Source organism: Diceros bicornis, chromosome 21, assembly GCF_020826845.1.
Source record: "Diceros bicornis minor isolate mBicDic1 chromosome 21, mDicBic1.mat.cur, whole genome shotgun sequence".
Taxonomy (NCBI): domain Eukaryota; kingdom Metazoa; phylum Chordata; class Mammalia; order Perissodactyla; family Rhinocerotidae; genus Diceros; species Diceros bicornis.
In genome coordinates, this window is record NC_080760.1 from 46,149,508 (window position 1) to 46,177,419 (window position 27,912).

At 42.6% G+C, this 27,912-nt stretch overlaps 1 protein-coding gene across 1 annotated transcript in view; it reads right to left on the reverse strand.

Moving 5' to 3' along the window:
* Positions 1-1,948: 1,948 nt before the first annotated feature.
* Positions 1,949-27,912, reverse strand: part of HHLA1 (HHLA1 neighbor of OC90) — a 31,729-nt gene continuing 5,765 nt past the window's right edge. The window contains exons 5-16 of the mRNA XM_058564455.1: positions 27,617-27,700; positions 27,437-27,520; positions 22,098-22,181; positions 20,423-20,479; positions 20,226-20,318; positions 17,463-17,702; positions 15,359-15,607; positions 12,202-12,270; positions 11,801-11,875; positions 7,393-7,549; positions 3,601-3,683; positions 1,949-1,992 (exon numbers count right to left, since the gene is read on the reverse strand). Coding sequence (XP_058420438.1) covers positions 1,949-1,992; positions 3,601-3,683; positions 7,393-7,549; positions 11,801-11,875; positions 12,202-12,270; positions 15,359-15,607; positions 17,463-17,702; positions 20,226-20,318; positions 20,423-20,479; positions 22,098-22,181; positions 27,437-27,520; positions 27,617-27,700 — 1,319 coding nt within the window. The remainder of the gene's footprint in view (positions 1,993-3,600; positions 3,684-7,392; positions 7,550-11,800; positions 11,876-12,201; positions 12,271-15,358; positions 15,608-17,462; positions 17,703-20,225; positions 20,319-20,422; positions 20,480-22,097; positions 22,182-27,436; positions 27,521-27,616; positions 27,701-27,912) is intronic.

Genomic DNA, 27,912 nt, shown 5'->3' on the forward strand with positions numbered 1-27,912 from the left:
TAAATCACTCTTTAGGGAACCTCAGTGATCCTTTCCAGCCAAAAGTCCTTAATTAATATCAACTTCACCCATCAGAGAGGGTCCAGTCAGATTAACTCACACCTAATGAATGGTACTGCTTTCTTGATTCCTATCCAGACTGGAGTCCCTTTGCCCTGGCAAATTTATCATATCCTTAGCTTTGCAAACTAGAGGGCCCTTTGCAGGCCCCAAGAGTCATGACAACAGGTATTTTTGAGCTTGACATTTGCATAACTTTGAGGGTCTCTCAAGCGTTCTGGAGATTAAAAAGAAATCTTTCTGTGTATGACCAGACAGTGAAGTATCTGTCTGCTTCTTTCCCCAAAGTTCAAGTTCTGACTCCCCAAGAACCAGTCGTTCACGGGTAGTGCAAGAGCACCCAAGTGTCTTCCAATGGGGAAAAGCGTCTCTACTTGGACCCCAAATGGAAAGTCACTTTTCTCACCAATGAGCAGGCATAGATCACAAAGGAGTGGAAAATTGATGGCTGGGCAGTGACTGAGGTGAGAGAGTGGAACGAGCTCCAGGCACATCAGGAAGGAAGCTGTCCCCATAGTGAGGAACTAAGTGGTCCACCAGGGGCCGCTGGAGAGAGCAAACCTGCTTAGTGATGCTCTGCAGATTGACTGGGCATTTGCAGGGATATTGGGGCAACCATAGACCTGGAAATAGTAAAGACGGATCTGATATGGTAATGGGGACCCCTCACTGAGTGGGTGTACTGTAAAGGACTAGGATGTTCAACCCTGCAACTTCCAAAGAAAGGTCTGCCCTTGGACCGCTCTTGGGAGATACCCTCTAAACCTTTGGAATATCCTCTCTGACAAGACTATCTTTGTATACCTGGGGCTTTGGGCCATGCCAGAGAGTCTAAGCCAATGATGTGATTTATAGTTGGGGCCTTGGGTCATGCAGTATCAGCCTGACCTCTGGAGTGGTTGAAGACTAACTAAGGTCAGCCACGTGGACACTTCATGCCTACATGACAGACCCCCAATAAAAACCCTGGACTCCATGGCTCGGATGAACTTTCCTGGTTGAGGATACTCCATACATGTTGTCACACATCACTGCTGGGAGAGTAAGTGCCGTCCATGGGACTCCACTGGAGAGGAGAGCGGAAGCTTGTGTCCGGGCTCTCCTGGACTCTGCCCTGTGCCTTTTACCTTTGCTGATCTGAATCTGTGTCCTTTTGCTGTAATAAAGGGTAAATGTGAGTGTAACAACTGTTCTATGAGTCCCATTAGTGAATCATTGAACGTGAGGGTGTTCTTGTGGACACCCAAGTACAGTGGGACACACAGGAGAGGAATCAAGACATCAACGAAAACAACTCTCTACTCCTCCTCCTGAGGGAAGGTTCTCATTACCTCCTACTTAGGGGGGTTGGAAGATTATCTGGATCCCATCATACAGCAAGTCTGATCAGTTATACAAAACCAAGTTCTAGTAAACTGTATAGAGAAATCAAATGTGATTCTCCCCAGGGTATGGGTTCAATTGTCCTCATTTATCCTTGTGTTGCCTTCCTAAAGTCCCAAGTTTAAGTCACTTCAGATACCGTGTCACCGTCTCAATGCCTAGACTGGTTTGTTCATGCTAAAGTGACACTTCCACCCATTTTTCCAGTCTCAGGTTACTGCAAGCATCATGGGAGTTTCTTGAGCATAGATATCAGGTTTCTGTGACCTTGGAGCAGGCAGGGCAGTTGGCATTACTGCATTAATTGTGAGGCCTCTAACACGTGGCCTTCCACCTTCAATATCTTACACAGATTCACAGGAGAGAAAGAAACGCTACTTCCAAAAAGAACTTCTTTCAACGATGATCTAGCTGGAGCCTGGGTGAATTCTGCAGTGCAGCCACCTTGGACCAGGGTAGAGAGACATTGACCGTTGTTGTTAGGTCCCATTGCTTTTTGAAGGCCTCATACAGACTTGCAGATATTCTCAAGGCAGTTTTGTTTTAAGGCTGAAAAAAAACAGAAGAGGGAACTCAAGGTACTCAGAAGGAAATGCTACAGAGACGTTAATGCTGACAGTGTGAGTGATGGCCCAGACTCTTCCAGAGGGCAAGTATGTGGCAGCGCACTGGACAGGGAGTTACTCAGAGTCAATGTCAGAGAGTGGAAAGGACTTGTGCAAGATGCCCTTGCTAGTTAGCAGCAAAGTTGAGTCAGAAACAGCCCTCGTTTCTCCACTCTCTGCCCAGTGATGTTTTTCTCATACCCAGCTATATCTACCTCAACTCCCCAGTTTGCATAAAGCTAATCTAAACTCATGAATATGTTGTTCAGTTAATGTAATATGTTGTTTGTGTAGAGATTTTACTGTGGCAAGGACAAAAGAAGAGCCGTTCAATTATAAGTAGTTTGTAAGATTTCCTTTTCTCTCTCCACATACCAGGTAAAGGGATTTCTATCTTGACTACTGAGTCCCCTATGGCCCCCACTGCAAATGCTTGGCTTTCGTGCTGCAGAATAAAAATGATGATAGAAACAGAAGACAGAAGTGGGGTGATGGATTTGCGTAAGAAATAAGGGAACTGTGTTCGAGAGGGAAGAAAATACAGAGGAAAAAGGAAGAGAAAATAAACGGAGGAGGGATATGAAAACAAAGAAGAGAGCTAGAAAGTTTGATTTTAGGAGAGTTATGGAGTTATCAGTTAGAAAATAAAGCCTAGCTATAGAGGCTTTGACATAACAGCTTGTGGGAAGTAAGAGATAATGGAGGGCAAGAAGAATAAAAAGGGTTTCTAAGGGTTATCATGGATCCATTTGATGTTCTTTAAGAGCCACAACGAAGGATTGGGTGGCTAAACTGTTTTTTTGTTGTTGTTAATGTAAAACTTTGCCAAGAGTGTGCCATATGAGCACCTAGCTTATATTTGGGTTACATTAAGAAGGGATTTTTCGCAGAGTTCAAAGTAGTTCCATGATTTTTAGAAGGCCAGAGTCACTTGACCAGAGAGTCCAGGTAGACAGGGCAATAAAATGGCCAATCCGTTGGCTTTGGGTCTAGACAGACTAGATCAGCTGCTTTTGTCTGCAAAAGTGGGAGAAAAAACAAAGCTGATGTCTGGCACCTCTGAGAGTAAATGGGGCTCTGACACCATGGAGACGAGGAGAGAGGTACCATACAACCCACTTCCAGCACCTCACGGTGTCTTCTTTTCTTGAATTATTTGTGTGCATCTTGCTTTGGTCGGGAATTTGAGTATTTATGTGGGGTTTGTCTTCTGTTTGATTTTTCTTTGTTTGTTTGTCTTTTTAGCTTACATGGGGACTCAGAAAGGATAAGAAACTTGCCCAAGATCGCACAGAAAGCAACAGCGTTTGGCCGAGCTGACTCCTGCTTTTTTTTTTTTTTTTTTAACACCTTATTGCAAACATCAAACTGTTAGGTGAAGGGGAATCAGACATACCCTAGACTCTTTTTGTCTAGAATTAATGATGACTATATGAGCTACACCTATTCCTACTGGCTCCCTGGTAAGGCAGGAAAATCACTCAGAGTTCTAGAACCCTATCCTATAATGCATTTATTGCCAAGTTACAACATAGTCAAGCTGTGTACTTACTGTGTGAGTGCGACACTCTTTTCACCCTCTGACAGACGTATGTTGCATTCTTCAGAAACCAGGAATAGCGTTCAAGACAGTACCTAAAGATATGTCAGAGTTGAGAGCAATCACTATTTTTTGTAGCTGTTAGAAGGCAATCAGACTAAACAAAGTCATAATGGCCAAGTATTCACTGCAAAGAACCCACTTCCCGTCTTTATAGGATATGGGAGGAGAGGTAGAGAATGAGACTGAGTAGGAAAAAGCTCAAAATTTGGAGTCAGTAAGACTTATTTTTAGTTCTATCATCATGACTTATTAGGATGTGTGACGTCAGGCTGATTATTTAATTCTCTGGGCTTTGGTTTTTTCATATATATGCAAAAAGCAATAATAGAACCTACACTCATGGATTATCATGAGGATCAAATAAGGTAACATTAGCAAAGTTCTTGAACAGTGCCAGGCTTATAATAGGTGCTCAATAAATGATGATGTTCGTTCATTTGTTCTTTGTGCGAGATGGAGTAAGAGTGCAGTGCTGTTAGAGTTGACAACGCAGCAAATACTTTCAAAAGAACATCCTGTTCTTGGCTCGTGGCTACAGAGATTGCTTCAAAGGGCCTCAGTGAAAAGAGCACTGATAGCATTATTAGGAAGACGAGTTTTCAGTGCAGGCTGTGTCAGTAGCTCACTACGGGACTCTGGGAATTCACTTCCCTTTCAATCTCTGACTTTGTGTATGAGGAGGTTGGGCTAAACATTTTCTAATTTCCCTTCCATCTCTATCATTCTGTGATTCTAGCAAACTCTGGGGTGCAACTAACTGCTCGAGTAAAACTAGCTGGATTTTAACCCAGGTGAGCCACTCCATGCCAGAACACAATGCCATTCTAATAGGCAATAAGACCAAGATGAGTCAAGACTGAGCTGGGAAAAACAGAACTCAGCTGTTCCTAAAGAGGGAACTTAATACTGGGAATTAGTTAAAAAGTGTTAGAAGAACCCTAACCTATAAAGAGGTTAGAAAGAACCAACAGCGGAAATATTGTTCAATGTAGAAATAAAGGGGGAGAAAATCCCTGGCTTCTCCCCTCCACTGCCCTCCAATCTCCTGCCAATATCTTCCATTGGATAAACTAGCAGGAAGCTGGCTGGCAAGGTATTCTGGGAAATGTGGTATGTACCAGTTAGCCCCTAACATTATAGGGAAGGGATCTGAGAACCAAGTGGAATGATGAATACCACCAGGGCTACTTTTGCTGTGAGCCTGTGACCTTATAATCTCAAGATGACAACTCAGAAGCTTGGCCAACAGCTAACATGGCCACTAGGCATTTGGTTGCCACAGCTACAACATGTCAAGGATGCTAGAGGTGGGATTCAGCCTTGGCTATGAGAGTGGACAAGAAAGCAATGCACTGACAACCACAAGTATATCTTCGTCAATCAGCAACCACGGAGTGTAGCTTTCCGGGCTGTGCAGGAACAATTGAATAAATTATTTCATTTCATTTCAGTTTCTTCTCACAACAATCTGACAATATAGGCAAAAATGTTGCTACCCTTCTACATGAACGGTGATCCTGGAATTGTGCAACATGTGGCCGGGAATGTCGGCAAGGGCTATATCCGTTTTGAAGATAAATAAACTGAAATTCAGAGAGATTAAATGACTAGCCCACATAGCTTGTAAGTGGCAGAGCCTAAATTTAAACCCAGGTCAGCTTGGTTTCAACCCCACCCTCCATATAGCACGCTAAGCTGCTCACCAGCTCTGAGAGCTTGGTTCCGTGGTCTAATCCCATTCCCCCTCAGCAGGCTTGACAGTGCGCAAGCTTGACAAGATTTTTTTCTAACACTTCTGCCCCAAAAATTTCTTCCAAAACACAGAGGCTATCAAACTACCCTGGGGAACAGATTCAATCTGTTGTGAATGAATGAGGGAATGGGAAGCTGGGAGAAGCAGCGGGAGCTCTAGGGAAAAAAATCAAAGCTTTACAAGAGCTAACCAGGTACTTGAAAGGGTAAGGTTCTCCTGAACAGGGACATGTGCCAGGGACAGTGGCCTACCATCTTTGCTGCAGCCATGTTGAACATCTTGGTGGTCCTAAGATGTATCATGCTGCCCCTCATTCTCTATCTTTGCACATGCCGTTCATTTTGCCTCGAGTGGCCTCTCCCATTTTCTGCTTGGAAAACTCCTATTCCTCCATCATATCCTATTAGTCATTTCCTTTGGGCATTTCCACAGCCCATGTTCAGAATCTGCTTTAGCACTTGTCATACTACTTTGTAATTTGTATCTTTACATGACCAACTTCCCCACTAAACCACGATTTTTTGATCACAGGTGCTGTCATATTCAACAAACATACTGAGTAATACCAGCCTCCCACTCTGTTATTCTTAGCCTATATTCAGTGTTTAGTATGAGTTTATAGAACAATTCATTATTAAGTTAAAATACAGGGAAAAGAAGAAATAAGCCCAGGTTTACAGGTGCTTCATTTCTTTGAATTTAAACTCAAAACTTCTTTCTGGAAACTTCTGCCTTCCCCATTCATCCTTCCAGCCAATATTTGCAATATAGATTTTTCAAATGTAATTTTTTTCCAAGGGGATAAGATTAATAGGTTTTGCCTGTGTGCGTGACTTGGTTCTGTTACTTACTATGTCATACTTTAATTTGTGTTTGTAACCATTTCTTCCTCTTAATTATGACATCCTCAGGTTCTGGGTTTATTTCTGATTCACCTCTCTATCCCTATGGCTCAGCATAACTGATAGTAGAGACTCGGTGACTGATAGTATACTCAGCACATAACTGATAGTAAAGACTCAACCCATGTTGTTGGTTTAAGGAGCCAGCGGAAGAAGGTTCTAATAGTGGGCTGATCTTGTAAGAAAGTACCGTTGCAAAAGTTTTCTCCCCTGTAGGATCAGCCTGTGCGGTGGAGAGATGCCTTCACCTTGCTTGCTAACACCCTTGGGTCTATGGATCTTGTTTATTTTCCTCTCCAGGTAGAACATCCACGCTGACTGAGGGATCCAAAACCAGGGCCAGAAAGGGGGGATGGAAAAAGTCTGCAAACCTGAACTTGGGGCTTAAAGCCAGTGGATGATGGAGATTTGAAAAGCTGAAGGATCATGAGTAGACATTGAAAACAACGCTGAAGACCTGAGAGACTGGTCCCAGACCACTGGAGCAGAAGTCTTCGTCTGCATTGCTTGGTTCTGGGTTTAGAGCCAAGAATAAATCCCAGAAGAAAGGATAGTATGTCTGCACTCCAGGGCAGGAAAATGTCCACATCTAGAACTTCTTAACAGAAATGGAGTCTGCTTTCTAATTTTCTTTTTACAATCTTCTCATTTGGCTGACAAATGACTGCTAGGGATTTATGAAAGAATTGGAATTTAGATGGACATAGCCTCTGATTATTCTTTTCTAGCAAATCTCACCAGGCTGAGGGCATTAGGGTTCAGGGACCACTCAGAGTTCTCTGTCATTCCACCAGATGTGACACAACTCAAGTTGATTCGACTTAACTCAACTCGTCTCAACTGCACTTATGGTGTCAGGTCCTGCACTTGGTTCTGGGGACCCAGAAGTGAAAGAGGTTTCATTCTGGGTCTTAAGGAGGTGACGGTCTAGTAGAGGACTTACTGGAGAGTCCATTCCTTGAGGTACCCCTGTCACCTGTCTGTGGATTATTTAAGGCCTGGCCACCTTGTGGCCTGCATTGAAGCCACGCAGAACAAGAAGCCCCTAAATACTGGATGTGAAAAGCAGCAATTAGCCCAGGTTACCTCATGGCCTCCGTCCTGGTGTCTCTTTGCTGGCTCATACAGAGGCATTTTTGGAAAAAGCGGCACAGCTCCATCAGGCAAGGGTTGAGCTTCTGGATGGCCAGGGTGAGAGGAGGAGCTGTCACGGCCCCCTCTTTGAGGTGTGGCTGAGGACACCCTAGAAAATGCAATCCCAGACCATTGAAATCAATAAGAATTTAGCAAGCCTCTTCCCTTTGTTAGGTACTATGCTAGGTGAATCCAGTCTTGCCCCTGATCTCAGGTAGCTCTGAGATAGACAGGTAAAAGTAGTGTTGCTTCACCATTGCTCAGTAAAGCTGCTGAGAGAGTTCCGAGAGAGAGGTGGGGAAAGGTGGGGATCCAGTTCCTGGAGGAAATCAGAGATGGTCCACTGAGGAGGAAATATTAAACAAGGATCTAAAACATTGCACAGAAACGGATCAGGTGGAGGCATTTCCAGTGTAAGAGATAGAGTATATGATGACTCAGCATCATGCAAGGGGCTGGTTTGCTGATGGGAAAATGGAGAATAACTTGATGGTATAGAGGGTACAGGGTGTGTGTACAAGGGCAGATGTGTGCATGTGTATTTGTGAGTGTATGCATACATGGGTATATGTGTTTGCATGTGTGTCTGTGTGCATGCATAGGTATATGCATGTGCATATATGTGCATGCATGTGTATATGTATTTCGCATGGGTGTCTATGAGCATATGTACGTAAATGCCTGTGTGACTGTGTACCTGGGAGTGGGTATGTGTCACCATAGGGTGACTGGGAGGATTAAATGAGACAATTTATACAATGTCTATTGCAAAGTTCCTGGCATGGAATAAATAATAAATAGTAGCTATTATTATTGTTTTATTTATTAAAAATTTATTGAGCATCCATTATACGTCAGGCTCTGCTAATCGACACTAGAGCTACAACAACAAAGAAGAAGGAAAAGAGCCTTCCTCTCACAGAGTTCACCTTCTAGTGATTTGAAGTTTCTATGAGGATATTGATAATACTCTTCCAACAAAGAATCACTGATCACTATCAAGGAAAGTGATCTAAAACCTGGAAATATGCAAAAAGAACTACCGAGTGTCCTTTCTGTGGAGTTCTGGGTGTTGTCTAGCAGACTCTGTGGGGGTATCTGGTTATATAGGGGGTGTGCCTTTAATTGACTTATTGGGTAGGTGATTTCACAACTCTGAAGGGATAGAGGTTAACTGAGAGCAATGTAAATGATTCTTGTCTGAGAGCAATGCAAATAATTCCTGTCCATAGCGATGTAAATGAATGAAGGTGCAATTGATTTCTGTCCAGTAAAACAAAAAAGTTTGTTGCTGTAGGATATCAATTAGCAAATTCATTTCAAAATTCCTTTGACTTAACTATATAAATCTCTATCCTTCAAACTCTCCATTGAACCAATCTTAATATCTTCCTGTTTTCCTCATTAATTCATCATTGAATAGTATCTTTGACACGTGTTCACTTCATATTTTCATGAGAGTCATGTTTTTCCCTTTTTGAAAATTATAAGTTAGCACTTATGTATTTATTAAAGTGGAGAAGAGGGCTCATAATGTCACAGGAATATTTAGCAAAAAATGTAGAAAAGAAATGTGTTTTAAATTTTATCTTGAGTCAACTAGAACATTAAGCCCTCCAGAACATTCATCAATTTTCATAAATATGCTGTGACTTTTTCTCTAACATTTATTAAGCACCAGATATATATCGGGCACTTTCTTAAGTTCTTTATATACATTATTTCATTTAATCCTCATAAAATCATGTGAGGTGGATAACAGATGTACTATTTTATAGAAGAGGATACTGAGGGTCTGAGTGATTCTGCAGTTTTATCAGTTATACAGCAGGTAGTGACTCTGGCAAGATCTGACTCTGGAGCCTATGCTCATAACCACCAGACTTTATTACTCGAACACAGTTAACAGTCTTAAGGCTTGATTTCCATGCCCCTCTCCCCTTCCCAACCTCCCCCGTGCTTCTCCATCTCAGGAAGTGACACTCGCTCAAACTTGGGAATGATTTTTGGTTCTCTCCTGGTACTTACTCCGCCATCATCACATCCTCTTGATTCTATCTCCTAAATATCACTCAAGTCTCCATACCCACACAACCACCTCCTAGTTCCAGCCCCCACCATCTCTGGCTGTCATTAGTACAACAGTCTCCTCACCACTATCCCTCCTCCTACTTTCCCCCCTGTAATCTTCACTCTGCAGCCAGAGAAAGCTTTCTGCAACAGAAATCTGATTATGTCACTCCCACTTGCCTCAGAAGAGGTCCACACTCCTTGGCATGGCCCTGGGGATCTCACCCTTGCCAGCCTCTCCAGCCTTACTCCTCCTCACTCTCCTCTTCAGCACCAGAATTCCAGCCACAAAGGCCTTTCTCAGTCCCTGAGAAACATCAGCCCCTTCCTGTCTCAGTGCCTTTGCATAAGCTGTGCCTCTGCTCGGAATGCATATTTAGGGGCAGCCCTGTTCAGATATCACTTTTGCAATCAATAAAATCCTCTTGAATGATTCCTCTCTGCTTCTTTTCTGAAGAACTTTACTACTTTCTTCCTTAAACTACAATTTTTTGTACATATGGAGAATCTTAGGGGAGGTAACATAGATGAGTGGAATGAGCACAGGCTTTGGAATTAGACAGATCTGGACTCAATACTTAGTCAATTTTTATCTGTAGGACTCCCCAAACTTAATTGTTTAATAAAAATAAATAATAAAAATTACATAATTTATTGCTTAATGAAGATAACTATCAACCTTGAAGAATTATTGTGAAGAAAAAGTAAAATAAGCATAGCACAGTGCCTGGCAAACAGTAGGAGCTCAATAAATATTCATTGAGTGGATAAATGAGTGAATCTCAAAGGCTTTGTGACATTTTTTTGTGAATGGGCAGGATCATTTACTGGAAGATGCCAGAAGCCCTTTATTTTGTACTTATATTTCTTGTTAGAAGGATGGATGGATGGATGGATGCATGGATGGATGGATGGAGGAATGGTGGATGGGTGGATGGGTGGATGGGTGAATGGATGGATGGATGGGTGGATGGGTAGGGGGGTGGATGGATGGATGGATGGGCAAGTGGGTGGGTGGGTAGATGGATGGATGGATGGATGGATGGATGGGTGGATGGGTGGATGGATGGATGGATGGATGAATGGGTGGGTGGGTGGGTGGATGTATGAATGGATGTATGGATGTATGGGTGGATGGATGGGTGGGTGGATGGATGGATGTGTGGGTGGATGGATGGATAGAAGGATGGACAGATAGATAGATAGACAGAAAGAGCTATACAGATAGATAGATACAGATAAAGTTACAGATATAGATATAGTCAACTTGTTTTGTAAAAGTCAGTCTGAAAACTGCCCCCATCTGCGCCACTAGTGTGTTTCTTTAGAACCACTAGAGAAAAAGAAGGCTCTAATTTCCTTTGGGAGCATAATCACGTCTTTGTGTCTGAAAGGCCCATTCACCATTCACTGCAGGTTGAGAGCAGGGCTGAGGCAGATCTTAGGTGATATGAAAGAGGAGACTGTGTAGCTCCAGGAATTTAATAATGCCCTATTGACATATGACTGGATGGTCTGGGAGCATTCAGGAAACTAGTATAGAAAGGCATCCAGGAGTGGGAGGGGCCTGAGGACTCTACCAGCTTGGAAGGACTCACTTTGTATCAATATCTCTCTTATGGAAACTGGCTCAAGAGAAAAAAGGAGAGTGAGACATCCAAAAACTGGGAAAATGCAGCAGAAACCGTAGAAACTCAAAGCCCTGAGCCTCATTCAGGAGTCCTGAAAACCCAAATACAAGCCCAGGAAATGATTTCCTCTAGAATCCCATAAGAATTAAATGTGCAAGAGATGGGGAAGGCAGGGGGTCCTTTAAAATAGAGTAAAAGTAAATCGCATCCAGCGAAAGGGGGTTGAATTTTGGAGTCATCCTTTACTCCTCCCTCCCTCTACCAACATCATGCTCATTATAAGAACAGTTTCCGTTTGCAAAATACACAGCACTTTTCTCAGTAGGTGTTCACTCAATAAAGGTTGATTAAATTAAGTTATATGGAGATCTGTAGTTCCAAGTCACTTCCACACACATTATCTTACTTAATACAAAAGCCTGTGGAAAAAAGACATTTTCAGTGTCCACAATAATTGTTATTATTCTTGCTTTACAGCCAAGGAATCTTGATTCTGGAAGCTGTGTGCTGCAGGCCACCTCGCCAGTAAGTGGAAGAGCTAGGATTTGAATCCCAGCAGTCCAAATCTAAATTTATCAAACATACTTCATTTTATTATACTACACAACCTTGTCCAAAGCAAACAAATGCAACAGGAGTGACAGGGCGCTGGTACGTACTTGAAACTTGGTGGGGTCCTGGGACCAGGGCTGGCTCTTCTCCGGGGGCCAAAGGCCACACTGTAGGGAGGTCACCTACGAGGGGCAAGAATGGCCTCACAAAAGTCACAATGAAATGTCCTCGGGTCATGCACACAACCAGAGAATCATAACACCTTAAGGATAAAGGGTGCTCAAAATCTATAGGGAAATTTTTCCAAGAAAGGAGAAGTGATTTATCCAAGATCACGGGGCACTTTAGCAGCACAGCAAGGCTTACAAACTAGTTCTCCTGCCTCTTTTCCTGCTAGAAACAATAAATACAATAACCAGCTTAGTCTTTCGACTGGCACCCCTGTCCCTCCACGCCCCTGCCCCTAAGCTATGTGGTATTGAGGTTCTTTCCAGCAGAACGTTCTTACCTGTTTGTGGATATTTGGGGGCTGGTGCCTTGGTTGGACTCGGAGTCTGTGTGCCAGGAGTGAATGTTCCTGGGATGAGAGGAGCGAGAGGTGAGCCTGAGTTTCTTCTCGGGGTGCCTCATCGGGAGAAGAGGCCCTGTGCCACCAGTCCTGTCCTAGTCAACCAATGTTGGTTATTAAGCCAGGTCCCAGGCAGGGTGTTGATCTGAGTCTTCGTGTACACACTGACTCCTCCCCACCCCTATAAATTGGCTATCATTTTCATGATACAGCATGAGCTCTTTTCAACAATTCTTTTGATCATGTTCATAAAGTTTTGCTTTAAGCAGCATTTCATGACATGATTCCTGCTGTCAAGATTCTGGCCTCTGGAAAAACCAGCCAAGCAGCCTCCTTATAGGGAATGAGAGAGAGGAAGAAGAAACAGGCAATTTCACTTGTGTGGTTAAGTGGAAGGAACGGTGTGAGGCTGACATGCAAGGTGAGCACAGAGGATGGGGGCAGAGGGACAGGTGACATCTCTGAGACAGAAGAACAGCAGTTAGTGAGGAGAATGAGCTTTCCAGGCAGAGGAAGGAGCATAAGCAAAGACCCAGAGAAGTCGGCAGTAGGTAGTTTGCTATGGCTAGAGTCTGGGGATGACATGGAGTGGTGACGTGAGGGGAGAAGCAAACTGCTCCTTACATATGATGCTCCTCTGCTAGGACTGCGGATGTGACAGTGTCGAATTAAACACAGCTTCCACTCCACGGGGACCACTGTGTTAGTACCAGAGAGGGGCAGCATAACACATTTACAGATGACTACAGGCAGGACAACCACACAGGACAATCTTGTCCTTTTCTTAGAGTGGGTCAGCATCTTCTTTGGACTCCCCTTCAGGTACTGGTCTGTAAGCTCCTGAACACAGAAGCCGTCAGTTGATGCTTGCTGCCTGGGTGTGTTTCTCTGTAGTTCTAGAAACTAAGCAGCCTTAACCACAACCTAAACACAGAGTTTACTTGTCTGTGATTGCTATTTACAGTTTAACTAAATGACTACAGAATCGCAGAGGATTAGGACTGAAAGGGACCTAGGACAAAAGCAGACACATGCTCTCCTCTGGAGGACATCCTGTTTGCCACTATCTTTTCCAAAGTGTATCTCCTGAAGCTGGCTGCTGTAGGGGGAGCAGAATATGCCCCCCCAAAATGTGTCTCTTTGGCTCGATTATTTTTAAGAACAAAAGACTGAGGAAGAAACGTTGACCTTACTTCTAACTGCCTAAAGGAACTTAAGATAGAAGGCCTGTTCCAGGAAGGAGCCATCACCATAGATAACTAGAGTATAATATGAACTAGGTGTAGTAGACAGGGAGGAACCTAGCAAGGCCCTTTGATCAAAATCCTCCTCATGTCCTATTGTCTTTGCAGGGCATGGCAAACACTTGTTTACCAAACATTTGCTTTTTCATCTCCATGTGAATTGCCTTTCTCCCCTTTGAAATCCCAAACCACTACCCCCAACATCTTCCTTTGTCTTTAGCTGAAAATGGCATTTAAGGTGGTGGCTTTGGCCATTCTGGCGAGTTACTTAGTTTTCCTAGGTTTCTCCCATGTATACATATTATTATATTTGTTTGATTTTCTCCTGTTATTCTGTCTCATATCAATTTAATTCTTAGACCACCCAGAAGAACCTAGAGGGTAGAGGAATATTTTTTCCTCCCCTACATTGCAGTGCTGCTGCCATGGGTGCATGGGGCAGGTCAGTAGGAGTAGCCGTTGACTGAGTGCTTCCAAGGTGCTACATGCTGGGCTGAGCACCTTACGGACGTCACCTACTTTAATCATCACAGCCATTCTGAAAGTAGGTATCACCTCCCCCATTTTGAAATGAGAAAACTGGGAATCAGAGAGATCAAGAAAACTGCCTAAGGACCCAGCAACCGTGGAGTCAGGATTTCAACCCTGCTGTGTCTGAAATAAAGACCAGAGCTCACAGCCTCAGGGCTGTGCTGGCTGCCATTGTCCAGCTGGTCAAACCTCAGCCTGTTAGCTTTTATTTTTTCCTATGTGATGATGTCAGGTGCTTCACTGATTAAAGCTATCAAAATTGCATTCCCAGACCTGTTTGTGCAACTGAGATTTGCGTCTAAAATCAAGACTATATTTATGCCCATTGAAATTCATCTACTCCTACCCATCTACTTCTTAAGAAATTCAAGTAACTCAATAAACTTTTACTGAATGCCTGCTGTGTTTCACTGGAAACTGGGGATTAAGACACAGGCCCTTGAGGAAAGCATGGCCCAGGTGGGAGAAAGGTCAAGTTCATGGACACTAACAGCACAGCAATGATGAGTGTTATGATCCATTGACCGTGATGAGCATGGAAGAAGGGCCTCTGGCTGCAGGTATCAGAGAAAATGATTTTAAAAAGAAATAAACCTTTTTTGTCTGATTATAGGAGTAGAAAATATGAAAATTCATGACACTGGAGGGAAGAAAAACAAAAATCCTATCTACTTCCCAGGTATAGTCAAGCTTACTATGTTGTGAATTTCTTTTCAGTCTTGTTTTGTTTTCTATTTTCTGTGTATACTTATTACACACACACACTTGCAAACACACATAAATACATACACATACATAAAATTGGAATCACATTTGGCAATTTTTCTCCTGCCCTTTAGAGATCAGGCCTTCCTCATATTACATTATTACATATTATATTTGTACAGTAATTATTGCATATGTTGCATTACCTTGCACATATATACTGTATATGTTATGAATGCTATTACATTAAGGCAGTTGAATTGTCTGGAGTGAACAACATCGGCTTCTAGTGGTCACTTGTTTAGTGGACAGTGTAAGAGGAAAAAGGAGAAGAAATTGGGAAGTGGATACATAGAAGAGAGAGGAGGTGGGATATTCCCGTGAAGATGGAGTTTTCATTCATTCATTCATTCATTCATTTAAAGGTGGGAAGAAAAGGGTTGAGGTAAGAAAAGGAAGAGAGAGTTTGCTTTATGATTATTAATTATATGGCTCACTTATGTTTCACTACTTTTCTGTATGTGTATTATGTTTCAAAATTTAGAAAAGGTTTATGAACAGACAACGCTAAATTTAGTTTAAAAGTGGTGGAGGTGGGAGTGAGCATCCTCTCTTACCTGAGGTCAGGCTGGTCTGGGATGAGCTGCCAGGTGTGGCCGCTGTCCTAACAGGAGGCCCAGGAAGGCTCCTTGTGCTCACGGCCTCCTCGGCCTCTGCAGGAGATGTCGGGGTGGAGGAAAGGGTTCCCCAGGGGGGCCCTCCGGGTGTTTTCTCACCGGTGGTCTGAGCCCAGGGCACAGGTAGCATGGAAGCCCATGCCTGCCTGTTGGTTGTCACCCATGGAGTTCTGGCCGCCATCCTGGTACCTGCACAAGTCACAGTAACAGGACACTTACATGCTTGACCACTTTGATTCAGGTATAAAATTAACAAGACATTGACATGTTATCGAAGGGCAAATGCAATGTGCATGCATAACATAGACAATCCAGAGACTTAAACTATACCCTGAACTGGAATAAATGGGCCAAACTAAACATTGCTTTCCTGACTACCAATTAAAAAATAACTCTCCAAATCCCTTGGACACTCAGACAATCAGCTAGGGTGTGTGTTTGGGGGGCAGTGGGCTCTCTCTCACAATCAAGAAATACGATTCTAACCATGTGACATAGTGGAAAGGTTATGGAGTTTGAGGTGAGAAGACCTGGAGGGGTAAATTCTGTCCCTGCCTCCTCATGCTGTGAACTTTGGGACAAGTCACCAAATCCTTTTTAGCCTTATCATTACAATGGAGACGATGGTGATGATGATCATAACAATAGTTATGCCTGCCCTACAATATCACAGGATTGTTATTAAGACAAATCTTTCCTCTTTGGTCTGTCAAACAATTGTTAGATGTTCTCACTTGTTCACTCCCACGGTAAGAATTACGATAATTTTTTTCAAATTTTACAAAACTAATCCACTTGGAGGATTTCAAATCTGTAAGTTAAGTTGGGAACAATGGCCATCTTTAAATATTCAGATTTCTCAACCAGAACACAGTATATCATTTCATTTACTTAAGTATGCTTTTTTTAACTCTCGTTAAAGCTTGCCGTTTTCTTATACGAAGCCAAAACTTTTCCTGTTAGGGTTGTAGCTAGGTATTTTATGATTTTTCTTACCACAAGCAATCCCATCTTTTTTTTCATATTATACTGGAAAGCTTCTAAACTTGTGTAATTGTTATGATGCTGGCTATTGTACTAAGGACTTTTCTGGTTAGTGAAGTTAATTCCCTCATTCTTGTTTCCCTGCTTGCCTGACTCCTACAGCTCTTACCTCCTCAGGGAAGCCCCCTCTCTGGGCTCTTTGTAGGCTGGATCATAACTATCAGTTTACTTGCCCATGTCTCCCTCCCTGGCCTGTGAGCTCAGGAAGGAAAGGGGACTTTGACAGAGCTGTGTTTTTAACAGCTAGCCTGGTGTCTGGTATTAAATACGTGTCTTGATGAGTGAATGAAGGAATGAATGAATTCTGATGACTGTGATCCATTGTTGGAACTCATTGAGACAGTACTGACTCTTAATGGAAGAGATATCTCAGTTGTATCTTACTTTCAAACAGGATAAGCACGCCTTTTGCGTCTTCAGTGGCAACATCACTGATTGTGTCCACAAAGATGATGGGGATGGAGGAACCTGTTGGCATGCCGTTGGTGGCAGCTTTTCACATGAGCATCAAGTCATTAACGTACTCTTGGGATCCTTATCCATCCAGCTCAAATTAACCTAACTCTGCCATAACGTGTTGACTTCAGCATTTTGTGTAAATTTCAAGAGAGATATTGCTAAATGCTTTGCTGAAATAAAAATACCTTACTCTACGCTATACTGCAATGATGTAAGATATTCTCTTTGGGGGATGCTGTGTGAAGGGTATCAGGGAACTCTAAGTACTATTTTTGCAACTTCTTGTGAGTCTTAAACTCTTTCAAAATAAAAAATTATACAAATAAATGTTGGAAGGACATTATGTCAATGACATCCACTTCTGATGCTTGTCCGTATTGAACCCAGAGCGACTCACGTGAATCTTTTACTTAAGGGATGCTGAAGAAGAAAGGGGTTGGTGGAGAAGGGACAAAGGATGGATTTCACTTATTTATGTGAGCCTAGAGGGAAGAGGAGGGAGAAACAGGACAGGAGAAGAAAGCATGAGAAAATGTCTTACCCAAGAATGGGAGGGTAGAAGAGGCGCTGTCCGGGATAGCTGTGGTGCTGGCGTGAAGCTCAGGAAGTCCGTCTGTGTTCGCCGTCTGCTCTTCCTCTGACGGAGGAGTTGTCTCTGTCCCGGGAGAGGTTCTCAGAGCAGACACTCCGGTGCTTTGGGCTCGGCGTGGGGAGCTTCTCCTTGGTGGCGTTTGCTGGCTTGTGGGTGTGAGTTCTGAAGTCACAGCCGTCCCCCTGGTAGCTGCACGTTGAAGGAGACAGTTAATGGCACCTTTAGTATGCTCGACACTTTGAACACAAACAATTGTTGTGTCACTGAAAGGTCATCGCGTAGCAAATACACAAAATGCAGAGATTCAAACCTTACTTGGAACTGTACCATATGTCACCAAAAGGAGGGTTTCTCCTTGAATGACAAATTAAGCTAAGATATCAATCTCTGAAAACGCTATGTGAAGAAGTACTGTGAACAGAATGCAACGCTGTCAGACTGAAAAGCATCAGATATTTGATGTGTTTCCCATACAGAACCTGAATCCCGTCTGAGTCCTTTGCCCACGTCACAGCCCTCAGCCCCTCCCTGGCTGTGGCACTTGTCCCTAGGAGAGGGATTAGGCTTACTCTATGTGCTTTGTACGTATGACTAGGGACCAGAAGTGGAACCTTGGGGAATCAGGGGCTGCCAGGGAAAAAATCACTAGAAAGACAGGCCCCCACAGTGACAGCAGGAAGGCTCAATTCAGAGGGACATCTTACCCAGTGCCCTTGGATGCTCCATGAAGAAGAAGAGGAAGAGGTTCAAGTCTTCATTTTATCCTATACCTCCCCTTGGGAAGGCTTAAGTGGCAGGGACTGCATATTAGGATGCCAGGCTCCCACTAGCCCATATGGTCCCTTCCTCTGGGTAGACAAAGGCCCGCCTGCAGACTGGTGGGAGAGCCTGTGTTGGATTTCAGCCCCCCTTGCCCCTTTGGCAGGCAACTGTGTGTAGGGCACAACCTGTCCAATTGCAGAAGGCGGCCCTGCAGCCTCTCTTCCTCTCTCCTGCCTTACTTCTGGGCTCAGTGATGCCCCACATATACCAGAAGCCTGGTCCTTGCTCCCAGATTAATTGGACACGGGGCTAAGAGCCTCCCAATCTGACTATCACTCAGTCAGATGACCGAATATCAGGCACGTCAACGTTAGTGGCAACTTGTAAATACATTCTCTCTTCCCAAGTATTTGTACTTTATCGAAGGAGCACAGAAAGGAAGATACAATTGAAATTGAGGGTAGGAAGGTCATGGAAGGACTCTCCGAAGAAGTGAGATTGACCCAACCCTCAGATCTGTCTTCAAAATTGGCTAGGTGAAGGGAACCCACCAAATGCCCATTTCTTCTCCTTATCAAGCAGCCTCATTCCATACAAGTTGAGGTCCTTCCTCAGCATAAGTAAGAGATGACCTAAATAAATACAAATCAAGGCAGCCCACTGAAATGGAATTGGAGATTTATTGTAAACTTCGTTTTACTCCAAGAAACATTGTTGAAGAACCTACTATGCACAAGGTACTGTGCAAGGCACCAAGGGGGAAGGCAGACAAAAGCTGAGGGAGACTCAGTCTCTGCCTTCAAGCACCATTCAGTGAGGAGACACACACATAATGTCACGTGTGATACAACCTGGAATAACATAGAGTCCAAACGATGTACAAGTGCTGTGTTGGAGGATCACAGAAGACAGAAGACAGATTTTTATTGGGGGATTTTTAGGAACAAGGAGGCAGCATTTGAGCTGGTGATTGACAGTCAAATTCAGTTCTGAAATATGGAAAGTAGGGAAGGAGTCCCAGACTGAGATAACAGCATGAGCAAAGTCGCAGAGGTATGGAGATGTACACCATCTACAAGAACAGGCAGGAATTTCAATGTAGTTCTAGCAGAAGATTCATGGAAAAAGAGAGCAGAGGAGGGTGGGCTTGAGGACAGAGAAATGTATACGCCAGGCTAAGGACTTGGGATACTCTGCTGCTGACTTGGGAGTTCCGAGCAGTGAAGAGACATAACCCAATCATATCTTAAAATTGTCATTCTTATGGCAATGGATGGATATTTTAGAGATATAAGAGACTGGGTAAAGGGAGACTGGTTCAGAGGCTATTACAGTACAAAGGTAGATGACCAGGACTTGAACCTATAATCACAGAGGCAGCAGATAATCTTGGAGGACCAGCCAGGTTCCAGAAACTTTATTCAGCTAGACATGACAGTTAAGTATAAGGGAGAAAGAAGATTTAAAGGTGGTTCCAAAAATGCCACCTGGTGGCAGCAGAAAGATAGGAAGATGGATAGGTGTGTGTGTGGAGAGGTAGAGGATGGTTGGGTAGGGGCTGGGTATTATGGAGTGGCGACGTCTACAACAGGGTCACAATTTCAAATACCTACAAAAGACAGGTAGTTAATATGAGGAAAAAAGTACAAGACAATAGGGAGCAGAGAGGGCTATGGAAAAGAGGAGAAATGTGTTCCTCCTAATGGGGGGAATGGGGGCAGCAGCTATTCAACTCCAGTTGGTTATAGACATGGGTGAAGGGAAGGATCAGGGTTGCCAGATCTTCTTTTGCAAAAAGATCTACAAATTCAAAAACTTTTTTAAAATCATGAAATCCTCTGATTTTAACACAATATAGCTAAATAAAATACCTGAGAGCAGCATTCAGATTCAGTTTGCTGGGCGGGACCCTGGTCTGGAGACTCTATAGTAGAAGTTTGGGAGGGTTACACTCACCCAGAACACTAGGCATGCTGCTGGTAAATGTGTAGTTGATAACAGGAGATTTCTCCGCCATCTCCCAGAAGTCAGAAAGATTCCTTCCTGCAACAATCACACCAATGGGATCAAATCTTGGGCTTGTCTACTGGAGTGTTGTGTTTAGTTCTCAGCTCAGAGAGCTTGTCAATGAATGGCTGGAGGTTCACCTGACTTTCCCGTCATCACACAGATGAAGATGCAGTCGGATTCCTTTGTCTGACTCACTGTAAGACAAACCAGGACACAACAAGACTTAGCAATGGGTCTGAAGCTGTTAGGTCTTTGGTCAAAATGAAAATTAAGCTGGAAATTTCTAGCTCAGGATGCTACAGAAAATAAGGCTAACTCCATATCCTCAAGGCAGCCTTGATTTTCTAGACTTTTTGGCGGGGGTGGTGGGGAGGGTGTGCAGTATAATGTAATGGCTCAGTGCACAGCCTCTGGGGTCGGCTTCCAGGATGACAACATCAGCTCTGCCACTTATGTCAACATGAATGAACTGCTTGCTCCCTCTAGGGCTCCGTTTACCTATCTTTAAAATGGTGAAAATTTGAATCCCACAGCCCCTTAGTTGCAATTTCCAAATCCCGAAATCTCTGTAAGTCGGAAGGGTTTGTGTGAGTTTGGTACCAAAACTCATTTGGTGGCAAAACCTTGCTTGGTGGATGTGAGGCAATTGATAGTCTTTATCTATCCTATTTAGTATAAAGGGTCAACGATTTTACTAAATGAATATGAATATGTTTGGTTATGGCAGGCTGTGCTGGACACTGCTGGAGGTGTTACATCATGTATGGTGTAGACATCCTATTCGACCTTCAAAAGTCTGAAAACTTCTGAATTCCTAAATGTACTTGTCCCTGAGGACATCCCCGGTAGGATGGCTGTGACGATCCAGTGAGATAATGTGCGTGAAGCTCTAAGTAGGGTGCCTAGCAGGTAGAAGAGCTCAGTAAATCGTCATAATAATAATTATTGTTATTGTTACTGTGGTACTATTATTATATGTATTAGCATAGTGACCAAGGGCGTGGATTTCAGAGCCAGATCGCCTGGATTAGAATTCTATCTCTGCAGAGTGATCTTGGGCTGGTTGCTTAGCCTCTCTGTGCCACAGTTTCCTCACCTGTAAAGTGGAGATAAATTTAGTTGGTACACCATAAGGTTGTAGTGAGGATCCAAAGAGAGAATACATGGAAAGCCCTTAGAAAGTGTCCCTGGCACCTAATGATAGCTATTCTTTTTACTCTTTTTCCCCCATCCCAGCTTCTAAAACAGTAGTTGCTCCACAGTGTGGCACACCATCTTTCTGACGAGACCACGTGTTGGGCTATTTACTAGACCAGTGCTTTACAAAGTGGGTCCCCAGGGGAATGTGAATTGCCAAGAGGTTATGTGAAACCACCTTATAAACGAGCCATATCTTTCTCAATTGTACATCAGACATGGGCTTAGGCTCCATAGAGATCTACATCTGAATTCCAAACCAACCTCAAGCAAATATCCAACCTCTCTGAATCTCAGTTTTCTCATCTTTAAAATGGGAGTATAGCCATCCAACAGAGGATCCAACTGAGTCTGCCTAGATTCCCCCAACTTTGAGCCTTGAATTCTTCCTTCAATGTTTTGGACACCAGGAATAGCTCTGATGAGAAGATGGAACCTTCAAATAAATACTGGTAGTTGAAACTAGACCACACTGATTGTTTAAATAAAACTTACATTAAAGATCCTGGTGGCCTGGCCTATGGCAGAGGTTGGGGTGAGATCTACCAGGTTTGATTATATTCCACGATGGATGCTGAATCTCAAATTTACCAAGCATTGTTAGGATGAACACACCTGAGAGGATGGAGGTTGACTTAAAAATCTCTGTGAGGTAGCTGGTAGAATTTCCAATGATGTCCACCAGTAGGGCTGTGAAATCTACAAGATAGATTGAGCAGGTTTAAATTTCTGAGACTTGGTTTAAATTTCAGAGACATGAAAAGAAAACTGTATGGTATTTGAATTTTTCAGAGTAGATTTTGTGACTTTGATTTAGTTCAGTGTATTGAGGAATATTAAACAATCATAAAGAGAAATACTAACTAGTAAAAAAGTCTTAATTTCAGGCAGACAGAAAACTTTTGGATCCACTATTATAATCCCCTTTCTCCTCCCGTTGCTCTGTCCGCTCAAATCCTTCTCTGCCAACATCAAAGAGCTGTGAAAGGCCGTAGTGTTGAATAATGGTTTTTCTGATTTGTTTCTTCCTGTTTTCTCATTTAATTGCTTTAGAATACCAAATCCGTTGGATAGGAAGCAGCCCCACAGAAATGAGACATAAATTTAGATAATTTTGGATTTTCAAAATGATGTCAAATTTAGTGGTGGGTTATAAACTATGAACTATAAAAAAAAAAAAAGGATTGTATACAAAATAGAACCAAGAACCTCTCCTCCTGCCTACTTCTTAAGAAGGCTGATGGGAGGAGATTGGCAGAATTCTACATTTCAGGCTATAAAATCTTTGTGAACTTTCTCTCTGAGCAGGGTTTAGTCAAGGCCGTAACTTGACATGGTGGGCACCATTGACCAATGAAAGATCCTAATACACTTCTTAGCCAAACAGCTGCAGCCTCCTCCACTATTCACTTATGGTTTTCCAGAACTCAACAAGTTCTTGGCTTCTAAAACAAGGGGTTTGTATTCTAGGAGCCCCAAACAGTAATTTGCTCAAGAAGAAGCTTCTTAGGTCTCCTGGAAAAATTCCCGTCATGCCTTATATAAATGCTTTTTTTACTCATTAATGGGATTATGAGTTTGGGTGGGGAGCAAGCTGACTTGAGAATACAGAACCCAGAGGATTGAAAACACAGAACCCAGAGAGGCAGGAAAATGTAACGTGACAACCTATGGAATGTGTAGCATGTGAGACCAACAGGAGGTAGGCAGTACTTATGAGCCAGAGCCACAGTACAATCTTACCATCCCTGAATGGACACATGGTTATCTCCTGGAGGGAGACATGGTAGTATATCTATGTAGGCAAACTTGGGCGTCCTCCTTTCTATGTCTCTTTAGACTGGTCTGTTCTTAGTCACATTGTGGAAACTGAGGAAGGGTAGTATCTCACTACTTTTTCCATCTATTTTCTTTCTACTTTTCAAAATTCTCCTTATTTTATTAATTCGTTTATCTAATAAACATTCACTGAGTGTTTGCAGTGTGCCAGACATCTCCTTGGCACTGGAGGGTTGTGTAAAACACCATCTCTGCCCACCAGAAGCTGAGATTAGTGGGAGAGACAGACTCATAAACAGACCACTAAACTGGAATTCACTGTTGGAATCCACTATTAATATTGCATAGGAGCTATGAGTATGGATCTGGAGCCAGGATACCAAGGATGGATTCCAGGTTCTTCCCCAGTTTCAGAGAGATGATGGAACTTTCCCAAGGTCGCAGAGTATGTGGCAGAGCTTGAATTTGAGTGAGGTCTGCTTTGGGCTAAAGCTCTCACTCTTCCAATATTCCCACCACTGCTCGTGCAATCTCTTTACTCAACACACTTTCTGGACTCCCCCTTTAGAACTGCTTTCACAATCTGTTTATAGGCTTGGAAGAAAATCAGTTATCATTACCTCAAAGATATTCTTTGTTTTGATGAAAATTTGAATTATCTAACTTACTAGCAACACTTATAAATGAATGATTTCTGATCACCTTCATATATAAATAGAAAGTAGAAACAAAAATCTTTTTGCGCAACCAATTGGTCATGATTTAAGAATGTCTCTTAGTACTCGGTGTTGGCAAGGGTATGGAAAAACACACGCTGTCAAAAGTTATTGGTGAGAGTGTAAACTTACACAAGATTTCTACAGGAAATTTTAGCCATTTGAATCACCACAAAATAGCTTCCCTGTCAGACAACAATTATATTTCGAGGACTTTATCCTACAGCAGTAACTAGACAAGTACTCCAAGTGATTGTACACAGGTATTCATCACAGCATTGTTTATAATTTTAAAATGCTGAGAATAAACTGTTTCCATCAAGAGGAGATAAATAAAATAAATTATGGTGGATTCTTTCAATGAATACTATGAATTCATATGAAGGATGAGGCCTATTTATATTCATTGGGATGGAACTGTTTCTAAGACATACTTATTAGTTTAAAGGTGCATTATAAAAATGCATGGAAAACATGGTAGATACAGATGACTGTCTCTCAGTATCCACTCTCCCGTCTTCCTTTAGCAAGAAGGCATGAAATTTCAGTTGGGCACATGGTGGTTTAACATAATTGAAAACTACACATTCAAGCCTGCTTTGTGGGTGAGTGTGGCCATGTGACTGGGCAATAGAACATGAGAAGAAGCAATGTGAAAGGTTTCCAGACCGTGAGTTTATACAGTGAATGGGCATGCCTTCCAAATGCTTTCTCCTTTTCCTTGTAGCTGGAATGCGGGTGTAGTGGCAAATCACCCTGGACTATAAGAATAGGGGCAACACTTTATGGAAGGCAAAGCAACAAGCGAGAAGGAGCCTGGGCCCCCTAAACCATCAAACCATCAGAGCAGCCCTGGTATGCCACCCAGATTGTCACACAGGAAAGAAATTCACTTCTACCTTCTGTAAGCCACCTTATTTTGGGGTCATTTGTTATAGTAGCCTAGCCTGTATTCTAAATAATATAGAGAATGTAGAGTAGGTTGGGTAGATAGATGGGTAGATGGATGGAGTAGGTAGGTTAGATAGGTAGTTGACAGATGGCTTAGATACGTGGATTAGAGGAGTGGCTTAGATCATCTTGGGTGACGTGATTTCCTACAGATGTTGGGATATCAGGTATTTCTGATTTTTTGATTATACTTGTCCATGTTGTATGGCATTTTGACATCACAATATATTATTTTTAAGATCAAGAAAACTTGAGCTATTTTCATTCAGGAAAATAAAAGAAAAATATGCAAATACACCCCCACAGGAGGGTTATATGTCAGAGTTAAGAATATTCAAGAGAAAATGATCAGGTCTGAAGACTATCCACAAATGTGTCTTCCCTAAAGGTTTTGAGCAATGACAAGATGCTGGCCTAGGTGTACAGTGTCTCGTGGTAGCGATTTGAGGGGAATCGACATCAGACATGTTGTGATATGTCAAACCTTGTGAAAAATCACTGTGGCTTACAGAGGAGCAGCTATTCTGTCAGTGGTAATGATCCATGGATCAATTCTTTTCAAATAATTGTTTCAAGTGTGTGGAAATACTCTTTGGCTCCCCAAATAGAATTATAAACTGTTTCCCAGAAGATGTGACTTCACTTTTTAAATTTTATTTTTATCTTTCACAGAATCAGGGCAGGGACTCAATGTCCAGCAAAAGACTCGGCCCCCAGCAGGGGCTAATGCGATGGTGACAAAGGTGTGATTGTGAAGGACATTTTTCCTCCTGAATGTAATGTGTTGATGCACTTCAGAGGGTGGGTTAAATAAGATCATGGGTATTAGGTACTCACCGCAGGGTCTGGCATACAGTACTCATTAAACAATAATCACTATTCTCTTTAAAATGTTCATATTCGTTCCCGAAATTCCACTTTGGGGAATCTATCCTTAGAAAGCAATCTGAAGCGGGGAAAAGTTTTATGCACAAAGATGTCCAATACAGGATTTTTTATGTTAAGAAAAGCCTAGAATTCACCCCAAAGTCCAACAGCACACTGGCTAAGAAAATGCTTACACTCATAGGTCATGTAGCCATTACAAATGTTTGCAAAGAGTCTGTAGTATCACAGAAAATATTTTTAATATTAGGTTAGCTGGGAAAGAGAGCAGCAGGCTTTTTCCCCTTCAGTCCTTGCTTCTCTTACAGTCTATCCTTTAACAAGCATCCAGAGGGAATCTTTTAAAATCTAAGTTAGATCCCATCCCTCCTGTGTGGATAATCACAATGGCTTCCTTCCTATTCAGAGTGAAAATCAAAACCCTTGCAGTAGGCTATAAACTCCTACCTGATCTGCAACACCCTCCCTGCCTTGCTCCCACAACTCTGAGCTCATTTCCCATGACTCTCTGCCTTGGCTCAACTGCTGCAGACAGACTGACCTCTCCAGTCCTCACTCTGCTGTCTGGGCTTTTGCCTGGAACTCTGTCCCCAGGTACCACTGGGCTGTCTCCCCACTTCCTGCAGGTCGCCCCTCAACCCTCATCTTATTAGAGAGGACTTCCCTGACCACCTTACACACAGCAGCCATCCCCACCGTCACTTCCCTCCTCATCCTTCCCTTTGCTTTATTGTTCTCACGGTCACACTATTAGCCAACATACCGTGTCTTTTCAATTTATTCATTTACTCTCTGTCCCTTCCTACAGCATCTAAGTTGATTAGAGTGGGATAGGGTGTGTGTGTGTGTTATGTGTGTGTCCACTTTTCCCCGTGTGGTACCCTCCCAACCTAGAAGACTGCCTAGCTAATGGTATGTGCTCAATGAAGAATTGTTGGTGGATGAATTAGTGGTGAGAGAGTAGTTTTCATTTCTATTTTTCAGGATTCTCTAAAAATAAGGAACATGTAATACTTTTAACTTTTAATTATAAAAGTAATACGTGAATACACTCTAACTGAAAAAAAAGTCAGATAATACAAGGCCCCCTTAATTAACACTCTTCCACTCTGAAACACACACTCCAATCTGCTTTTCAGAGGTAATCAGCTACCTGGTGTCCAGATATGTATCTATTTTTTACCAATAGCATTGGATTCTACATACTGTTTTGTAATTCTCTTTTTCTAATTAAAGATTTCATGGAAATTTTTCCATAGGTAGGCCAAGTCTGGCCACACCCGTTCATTTATGTACTGCCTATGGTTGTTTTCCAAAGTTTGATTCTACAGTAGACTATTTAACCATTTTCCCAATGGTGGGTATTTAGGTTGTCCTCAGATTTTGCTATTAAAACAGTGCTGCATGAACATTTCATTCTGGCCCCACTGAGCTGACATAACCATTTCTCTGGGGTAAAACCAAGAAAACTTTCTGGGAGAGTGAATGTGCACGTATTTGAGTGTAATAGATATCAATGTATTTTCCTACCTTATTCTGAGGAGAAAAAAATAATTCAAACTTATCTAAAAGGGTACAACCCAAATCAGGAAAGCTGGAAGCCTCATGGTTAGTTCCACCCACCTGACAAGTCATTGGTCCGATTGTTTAAACAGTAGCAGTACCGTGTGGGGAATTTGGCCGGCTCCACAGTCTTCGGGTTAGAAACTGTGAAGAGAAATGATCCACACAGCAATCATGTCATAGCCCTGTTGGCCCATTGCTCCCCATTATCACCACCAAGAAGAGTCGAGCAGCACTCACTGTTGTAGATGGCCACAGAAAACTTGTGGAAGGCGAAGGAACTGTAGGAAGTAACGCTCAGCAAAGAGAAGAATTTCTTGCTATCTGTCAAAGACATCAAGATAAAGAAACAGCAGATGCCTACTAACAAAAATAAATGAACAATAACACAAATTAGTAAATAGAGGATAGAAATTGATAATATTATAAACAAGCAATAAAAATAAATAGCAAAAATACACAGTAAAATAATAAAAATCGAAAATAATAAACCAAATCAAATAAAAGCAAACCAAAAAGTGCAAAAGTACATGTCA